At 45.4% G+C, this 10,000-nt stretch overlaps 1 protein-coding gene across 1 annotated transcript in view; it reads right to left on the bottom strand.

Moving 5' to 3' along the window:
- Window positions 1–4,712, bottom strand: part of LOC117735420 (heparan sulfate glucosamine 3-O-sulfotransferase 6-like) — a 10,414-nt gene extending 5,702 nt beyond the window's left edge. Inside the window, exon 1 of the mRNA XM_034540020.1 lies at window positions 4,216–4,712. Within this exon, the coding sequence (XP_034395911.1) occupies window positions 4,216–4,706 (491 nt within the window). The 5' untranslated portion in view covers window positions 4,707–4,712. The remainder of the gene's footprint in view (window positions 1–4,215) is intronic.
- Window positions 4,713–10,000: the final 5,288 nt, after the last annotated feature.

Raw genomic sequence — 10,000 nt, forward strand, 5'->3', positions numbered from 1 at the left:
GACTGCATGGCATATGAACGTCTAATCATAATTGGGAGACTTAGCCGGATGTCAGTGATACTTTGCTGTGGAAATCAGTCTTCAGCATTTGGCACACGAAGGTTGTGGTGCTGACGAGGCGTAAATATTGTTTAGACGTCTTCAGTGTCAATAACAATACAATACTTTTATCTATAAGAAGAAAAGCTTTTTCTACACTGTGTCAGTCCACCTCTTAACTGAATATCGCACATGAACACATGTCCCCTCGTGATGATTTGTAATAACTAGTGAATCTATCGCTGCTGTGAATCTGACCACAAACTTTCAGGACGTGACAGTTTTTAAGAATCGCTTTCAAGGGACACAGTTTGTGCTCAAAAAGTATTGACACCCAGTCCTGATATTAGATATAAGTTACAGTTATGAGACTCAGACTGGCTCTTTAGATTTCTGACAATGTGTAGTAAAAAGTAATTGCTTTTTAATTTCCCTGGAGTATTATAATATCATTGTATATTTTCGTTTGGTTTCTCTATTCTGCGCAACTGAGCATCTGAAACATTTGACTTTGACCAGCTGACACAAAGTATTTTCTCCTCCCGTCCGGAGGTAAAACGGCACGACGGAAAGATTTCACAGGCGGCCGCAATGCACCTCAAATTATTATAATTCCCACCATATGGGGTGTGATTGTGGGCCTATTCAACCCTAATAACGCCTTCTTATCCCAACTCCAGCCAAAACACATTAAAACACAATGCAACTCAACACAGAGACCACTTCCTGGTCTGTTACACCAATCAGTCGCCTGCATCGCTCACGGCCTCCAGGCTGCACACAGAATGAGGTGTCGGGAAAATCACCCCTGCTCTGGAAAACGCTGTCCTGTGCACATTTGACCATTTCAACTGTCGAGTATCTCGACTGACAAGGTGAGTGTTTGAACACTGAAATAAAAGAATGCAGTGTTGAGATGACTCATAGGCTCTTAATGGAGGTGAAACAATAACTTGTATTCCATCATTACTTTAATTACAGAGAGGAAAAGTAATGCTTGTGTCAAAAATCATGATGTTTTACATTCTCCATCCTCCATACTGCTGTCAACAGATTCCAAAAGCTATTGAAAAAAGTATAGCAGTGAAGATTTTGTGGCTCATCACCTTCCTCATCTGATAACATTGATTTAACTAACTTGATGTATATTGAGTATTCATAAATGACCCAAACATTATCCCAAAGACTGGCATAATTCCCCTGTTGTCATCTTTTTATATCTTTATTTACACAAATCGATGTCTTTTTAACACAATGTGCTGTCGTTTCTCTTCGTCCTTGTGCTGCTGCCCTTCAAGGATTTATACTACATTTTAATAGCGATCCGATCGGCCGTGGCCTTTGGGGTCAAGACTGGAGGTCAACCAATTGACAAGCTTTCAAAATATCGACGGTACTTCTGGGCTGCTGTTTTTTCTCAAATTGAAAATTGAAATGCATCTTTCCCTCAATGAAATAGATGAAGAATAGCCATTTGTGTTCTTGGCTGTTCATTTGGATCCGAGTGGACACTGAAACTCATTCCAGCCAACATCGTGGTGACAAAGCCGTGAGAATCACAACCATTGTGCCACGAAAAGCTGAGGTCTTTCAGTTTTCTGCGGTGGCTCTCAAGTCCCATATGAAACCCATCAAGTCCCCTTAAAGCCATAAAACAACACATAAATTCATTAAATCTGCTTGATTCTGAATGTACTATTTGTGGCTTTCCCATTCCTGTAATGGGCTCAAATGCACACATGCAAAGGAGTGAATGGGATGGAGAGACGGGCTGGGAGGAGAGGGAGTGAATGGTGCCCGGAGGGAGGACAACGTGGTGCACGACCAAGATATGTGGACCGCACAATGTCAGATATGCTAATGTGAACTCTTGTGTCTTTGGCAAAATGTTATATATCTCTATTACTGAAATGACTCAATGTTCAACAATTTTCTGATTTGGATGCATTTGAATACGGGGTTTTTTTCCATTGATTTTGGCCGAAGTGCAAGCACACGGGGGTCACAGGCGGACTGTGGATAAAGTAGTAAGACAATGTAAGTTAATTAATTAATTAAGATTAAATGAATGATCCAGTGATGTATTTGTGTGCATATGTATCTTTGGATGTGACAGGATCACATGTTCAGGGTTGCATTTCAGAGCCTGTCATACAGAGCAGCCTCACACCGAATCAGATGAGAAAGTATGTGTGTGTGTGTGTGTGTGTGTGTGTGTGTGTGTGTGTGTGTGTGTGTGTGTGTGTGTGCATGCATGTGTGTGTGTGCAGTGTTAGCTTCCAGATGTGACAGTGAGTTGACCCGCTGTTCTCTGACGAGGACATGATTGTTCCACATGGATGAGCTCTTACTGTCACTGACACACACACACACACACACACACACACACACACACACACACACACGCACACACACACACACGCACACACACACGCTCACACACGGACTTCCAGCGGCATCATTGCAGATGACAGCAAACTTATTTCCTCCAATTTCTGAGACTCAGTGACAACAAGGGAATCATCTTTCAGTGCTTTCACCAGGATCACGTTGCTGCTGTTAATCTCTCCAACTCTTCTCAAGAAAATAATTTAAATGATGCAAACTGAAACAATTCACTTGATTAATAGTTAGATTAGTCCATTTATAGAAAATAAATTATAGGAAAGCCATGTTGATAATCATTTAATCTTTCATTTGTTTTTATTTAAGTATATGTTTTGTCATATATGATTGTAAACTTAATATCTTTGGGTTTTATGCTGTAAATTAAACAAAACAGGAAATTCAAACATGTCAGTTTGGGCTCACATGTTTGGTTGCAGCCCTTATTATGACTGATTACTATTATGACTGATTACTATTATGACTTATTACTATTATGACTGATTACTATTATGACGCGTTACAGCACCAACCAAACGGCAGTATTGAAGCATAACAGTTTTACAAACCAGCAGGCGTATTAAAACAAACAGAAACACACATAAAACACCAGGTCTGCCACAGGTACGTCCACCTGAAGACATCCATACACTCAAAGACGAGTACTGAGGAAATAGAGCCAAGGAACACGGGGAAGGATGGATTACAGCAGAGGAGAGAAGTGTAAAAGAGGAGTAGTAACGGGAGCAAAGTGCCAACCTGTGTGTGTGTGTGTGTGTGTGTGTGTGTGTGCACTGAGAAGAACAGTGAGGAAGCTTAGAAGCATGCTGAAATTAACAGTGTGGAAAGTGTTTCCATATGTCCTCATGTTCTCAGTTAAAACACAGCTAAGGGGGATGAAAAAGCCAGGAGAAGATTACATTACACCTTAGAGTTTCATGTACCATCGAGCTATCCAAGTGTTTGTTCATCAGGGCTCCTCGTCCTGTCAACCGGAGCGCTCTCCTTATGGCAGCTTTAATGCCATACAGTACACGGCAGGTCCGTGATAATATTCTGACACTGGTGAGTGTTTAAGCTGAACTGGGATGTTCTCCGGGAGCTTGTAGAACATCTGGAGATGATCAGAATCAGCTTCATCCAGACCCAAATCCTTCTTTAGGGCCTTAAGTACACCCAAATGACAGCGCTGGTTCACCTGGTCACCCCAAATCAGCTGTTGTCACTGTGACAGTAGCCGATGAACATTGTATGAGCATCATCATTGTGGCACGCAGCCAAGACCTACACCTCAAGTATATAAATCAGGCGCATATCCGTTATATGAGGGAAACGTATCAGAGCAATCATATGCTGTTTGCATGACTCCCACTCAGAACAGGGTGGAGGTGTTGGTGCTGGATGTCACGTGAAGGGGATGAATGGTGTTTAGATGACTGTCCAGATGATGGACTGCTCCCCAGAGACCCAGCCTTTTGATTCACAGTGCCAGCATGCAGGAGAATATTGGATTCACGGGTTATGATCTGAATACCGGCCAGCATGTGTATGTATTGACAGGAGACATCAGCACCACTTCTCATGACCCTTGACCCTGCCATGCATCATCTCTGTCTGGGATGGCATCCAAAGCTTTAATGTAAAGAGTGAAACATGGTCAATCTATAGTGTTCATAACAGAGTTATGCTATTGATCCTGTGTGCCTTCATTTGGACTTATGATATTACAGTTATTCGATGTGTAAAAAAAAGCCACCTGGCATGTGCGTGTGCGTGTGCGTGTGCGCCTACCTGTACCACTCCAGCCCTTTATCGTAAAACCGGTCGAAGAAGTGAGGCTCGGCACCGACCGCCCTGACGTCCGGGTGGATGCGGAGAAACTCCAGCAGGGCGCGGGTTCCTCCTTTCTTCACGCCGATTATGATCGCCTGAGGGACCCTCTTGGTCCCGAACGTGTTGGACACGGGGAGGCCGGGGCTCGGCACGTGGAGAGGCAGCTGCTGTCCGGGCGCGTCCACCTGCGCCGCGTCCTCGGAGACTGTGCGGTTCCGCTCCGGCAGGAGACGCGGAGAGGGTCGCAGCTCGTCCAGAACTCTGCGGGGGTCGTCCAGAACCTCATAGTCGGGCGCGTGCTGGCTGTACAGAGCTCTCGGAGCCGAATCGCAGAGTCCGGCGAGGCAGTAGAAGAAGTAGGTGAAGATCAGGACCATGGTAAAAAACACCGAGACTTTGGAGAGCACCTTGCCAAAGTTGAGCCTGACTCTGCATCCACTACATCCCATGAGTTGATCTCCTGCTCGGTGCCAAAGGGCCAGCACGGGGACCGCATGCTTCTTCTTACTACATTGATCGGAGTGTATACGGTTAATAAATATATCTCCCAGAACCTGTTGCGCAAAAGTGAGTCTTCACAGACCGGAGCGCTTCAGTGGGATGATGGTTTGGTCAAAAGAGATATCCTCATAATCTTTGTCATTGAACATCTGACTGGCTGCTGTGTCTGTGCGCTCTGAGGTCTCAGTCTCCTCCAAGGTCTCTCCTCCTTTCCTACGCCCTTTTTTACACGTCTCGACCCCTCCCTCCTCCAGCTAGATACACAGCTCCATGTGGACATGCACTACACACGGAGGCTGCTTCATTTATAATATGGCAAACATTCAAATGTATTTTTTCATTCATAACATAAATTACATTAAGCATTATTAGCATAAATCATCTCACACTAAGAACTCATTGGGAGTTAAATATGTCTAAAGTTCTTTTTATGTATCTTTGTGGAACTTTGTAAGATGAAAGGCATTTCTTGAGTACGTTAATATGAGCTCAGTGTTTTACAAATGTAAGCTGACCCTGCAGAGGAAAGTCCTCGTTGCTCCTTTGAACCCGAATGATAGATGTCTCTATGAATAAGAGACGTCTATCCGTCCTCTCTCCCCCCTGAGAGTCAACGATGGACCAACACAGTCCACATGGGGACACCAACGTCCAAAACAATAGGCCTGAAGCCAGGAGGAGCCCCATAAGTATCTGAGGCTGCACCTGAGGGGCCGCACAGGAAAGAGCAGCACCAGGATGTTCCCTCGACTCCGTGAAGCCGGAGCAGGTCTAGAGTTTCTTCTGGCAAAGAGACGGAGGTTGAACCCGAGATGGAGTTCAGACTTTGAACCTGACGAACACACCGAGCAGCTGCTTGAATGGACGAGGGGATGGAAAGAGAGTGAGGAGAGGGAGAGGGGATAATCTGTCTGAGACAGAGGCGCACACACTCACACACACACTCACACACACACTCACACACACACACACACTCACACACTCACACACACTCACACACTCACACTCACACACACACTCACACACTCACACACACTCACACACACACTTACACACACACTCACACACACTCACACGCTCACACACACTCACACACACACTTACACACACTCTCACACGCTCACACACACTCACACACACACTCACACACACTCACACACACACTTACACACACTCTCACACGCTCACACACACTCACACACACACTCACACACACACACTCACACACACACTCACACACTCACACACACTCACACACACACTCATACACTCACACACACACTAACACGCACACTCACACACACACACACTCATACACACACACACACTCACACACACTCACACACTCACACACACACTCACACGCACACTCATACACTCACATACACACTCACACACACACTCACACACACACTCATACACTCACACACACACTAACACACACACTAACACACACACTCACACACACACACACACTCACACACTCACACACACACTCACACACTCACGCACACACTCACACACACACTCACACACTCACACACACACTAACACACACACTCACACACTCACACACACACACACTAACACACTCACACTCACACACTCACACTCACACACTCACACACTCACACACACTCACTCACACACACACTCACACACACACACACACTCACACACTCACACACACTCACACACTCACACTCACACACACACTCACACACTCACACACACTCACACACACACTTACACACACACTCACACACACACTCACACACTCACGCACACACTCACACACACACTCACACACTCACACACACACTCACGCACACACTCACACACTCACACACACACTCACGCACACACTCACACACACACTCACACACTCACACACACACTAACACACACACTCACACACTCACACACACACTAACACACTCACACTCACACACTCACACTCACACACTCACACACTCACACACACTCACTCACACACATTCACACACACACACTCTGTCTGTCCGATAGTAACATTTTCCCACCAGCACCTCTAAAGCTCACTTATTAACACGAAGTGTCGAAGCGTAACATTGAAAAATTGCCATTTTAATGTTCAGGAAGTGAATTAATAACCAGATATTAATTCTCATTCTAGAAACAATGATTCTTAGTTTCTGTTATCATACACTAATGAGAACACTAAGTCCCCTTAAACCAACACTGCTCCTTTAAGGAATATATGAACTCTTCAAATTGTGATTGTTGTAATTTTGGTCTTCAGAGATTTAAAACCTGTTTTTGTAAAAAAAAAAAAAATTTAAAAGTGCTCAAAGGTCCCTGCGGATTCTGACATGACCCAAGCAAATATAGAATAATGAAATGTTTTGAAACAAACATTGTAAATCCATCCGAAGCGAGGCCTGCCTGGCACTGAGGAATTCACAGCTTTGGAACTGTCTGATGGCTCGAGGCCGATTCAGTCACAATGAGGTCAGGATCCAGCTTTGCTTTCATCAGACATTTTTTATTTACTTTTCCCTCGCACTAATTGCTCTAGTTGGAGTTATACTGACAGGTCTGGACCCAGAAATATAAACAGCCAGATTAAAGAAACAAACAGGCGGCATCAGTGTTGAGCAAACAAATACGACATACGAGTTGTGAACTGTGGCCGTATGTATAAGATTGAGGTTGTATAACAAGTCTCTTGTAATGGCTCTTTGTGTACATTGATGACGTGTCGGCATGCGTGTGCAGTCCAGACTACGTCTCCAACCTTCAGGTGTGCTGCTGCATCTCTGTGTGTACCATTGGAACACGTTTCCATAGCCAGAGGCCCGCTCATGTGTACATGTGTCAGCCATTACAGCAAATTAGAAAGCCTCCTCGGCAAAAGCAGAATGTTCCACTCTCATTTAGTAATTTCCAGTATGAGGAAGAAGCTGTCGGCCATTTGCAATAGCCACAAGATACCCAGAAGAATCTCCTTAAAGCCCTCAGAATGACAGGCCTTTGAAACCACCGCCCAAGAGATACTCATTTAGCGGTGCAGAGGTATGGCTGTAGTCTCCCACAAATGGAAGCTTTGATTGTGTCTGGAATGAGATTTAATGAAGTCCAGATTGAGGATGTCGGCTACTTTGGCTATATGAGAGCACATTCCCACTGTTGGATCTACTGGTCTATGCAGGGATGTGGTTATTGTCCCCAAAACAATCCAGTTTATTGCTCACATTGGTGTCTGAAGTGCAGCGACTTTAAATAAATAAAGGGTGTCACACACACTCTCTGCTCTAGTTAGATGCTCAATGGCCTCAGGGAGGGAGGCTCTCTGAATACAAAAGCCAACAACAAAGCGTCTGTGGTGGCCCACCTTCTCCTGGAGCCTTCCCCAACTTTCATCTGCAAACCTAAGCGAAGTCAGTTAGAATGATGGATGGAGGACGAGACGGAGGGCTGAACAAAAAGAAAACACAACACTCTGATCTCTCCGTCCACACAATGTTCTTCCTCTTCTCCTCCCACCCTTCATCCCTCGTGTCCCACCACCTTCACACAGGTGCATCGATCTTTCTGCCTCCAGGAGAACTTCCAGACTCCCTAACTTGCCCTGCAGCTTCATAGAGACATCACTGAGAGGATGAATGTACTAAAGATCTGAGAGGAGGGATGTTTGGAGCTTACGCAACAGCCTCAACGGCCTTGAAGGCATTAAATAGTGTTAGCAGTGTTAGTTTTCTGCGATGCATTCCAACTTCATGAGGGTTCGATTTGGGCAGCGCCCAAAGCCAGGAGGTTCAATAACGTAATGGATATACACGTATAAAGATACGAGCCCACAGATATTTTTCAAATAAACAAAAATGCATGCAAGCCCTCTTCAACCGCAATACCAGCTGCACAGACCGATTTCCAATGTGTCTTTCATCTTGGCAATAAAAACTCAAATACCTTCCCAGAGCGCAAGTCTGCGCAGGAGACTCGTGTTTTTTTAAAACCGTTATTTACCTTTTCTTTGCTTAATTGTAGCAGCGGAATTGGGAGAGTTGGGATCTGAAGGGAATTAAACCAAATGACAATCATGTCATCGCACAAGCCGCAGACCGTTTGGGAAATGCCTTCTTCTCTAATCCGCAGCTCTGCGGTTAAAAGTGGGATCGCGGTTGGCTGCTCAGCGGTTGTGGGTGTGTTGGGAAGGGTGGAGGCTGAAGGAGAGGAGGGAGCTGAGGGAAACCTGCGTGTGCTTGTATGTGTTTGTGTCTTCATGGCAGAAGACGAGCGAGAGATAAACGGAGTGAGAAAGAGGTTAAAAAAGAGACAACCGTGATTAGTTCAGTGTACAGTTTCATGCCTCCCAGCTCACTAAGACGTGTGGCTGCGAATCCGACGGCGACGTGAAGGTGAAACAGTTACGAGTCTGACTTCATACGTGAAGTCTGTCAATATGCGTGCAGAGACTTTTATTCCTTTGGGGTGTTATGCACGCTTCAATGTGCCTGCGGGGGCCTATTGTTCCAGTCTGCGTGCACATGTTCCACTTGTGGTACCCAATCCCAGACTGTTACTTACTGAAATGCTTGTGGGCTGCTCCATGTGGCTTTGCTTCATTGGAAGGCCTCGTCGTTTTGAACGTTGATTGCCATGACGTCAGCTCCACACCACAGCGCTGCCTTTTATGTGTCACTGTCACCATCTATTTCAGCCCCGTGTGTGAAAAACAACTTTCTTTCCATCTCCGCGCTCCACTGACACGGACGGTTGGATCAAACACTGTGCTACTGTTACTGGGCCAGAACCACCCGAATGGAAGCGCTCGTTCATTTTCACACTCACTCATTATTATTGAAAACAATCAGACGGGCTGAACTGGGCGAATGTCTCATTAGTTAACTGGGAGCTATGTGTTCGTTTATGTAAGTCAAACCTGGACGATCTCTGTAAATAACAAACATTCGTCAGATGGGTGTGAACTGACTGTAATTACTGGTGTAAAACCACAGCAGTCTGTCTCCCCACTCTCTGGAGTTTCCCATGTTGTTTCGAATTCCAACTTGTCACATCGACTGTGAGAAAAGAGACTGTTCTGTCCATTGCCTCACTGTTGATTCAGGTCCGTTAAAATACTATCACCTGTCCTGTGAGATCCTGCAGCCCAGTGTGTGTGTGTGTGTGTGTGTGTGTCAAACTGTTTCATGCTGCAGAAACAGGAGATGGGCTTCTACCCCGTGGGGCCAGTCTGCAT

This window comes from Cyclopterus lumpus, chromosome 8, assembly GCF_009769545.1.
Source record: "Cyclopterus lumpus isolate fCycLum1 chromosome 8, fCycLum1.pri, whole genome shotgun sequence".
Taxonomy (NCBI): domain Eukaryota; kingdom Metazoa; phylum Chordata; class Actinopteri; order Perciformes; family Cyclopteridae; genus Cyclopterus; species Cyclopterus lumpus.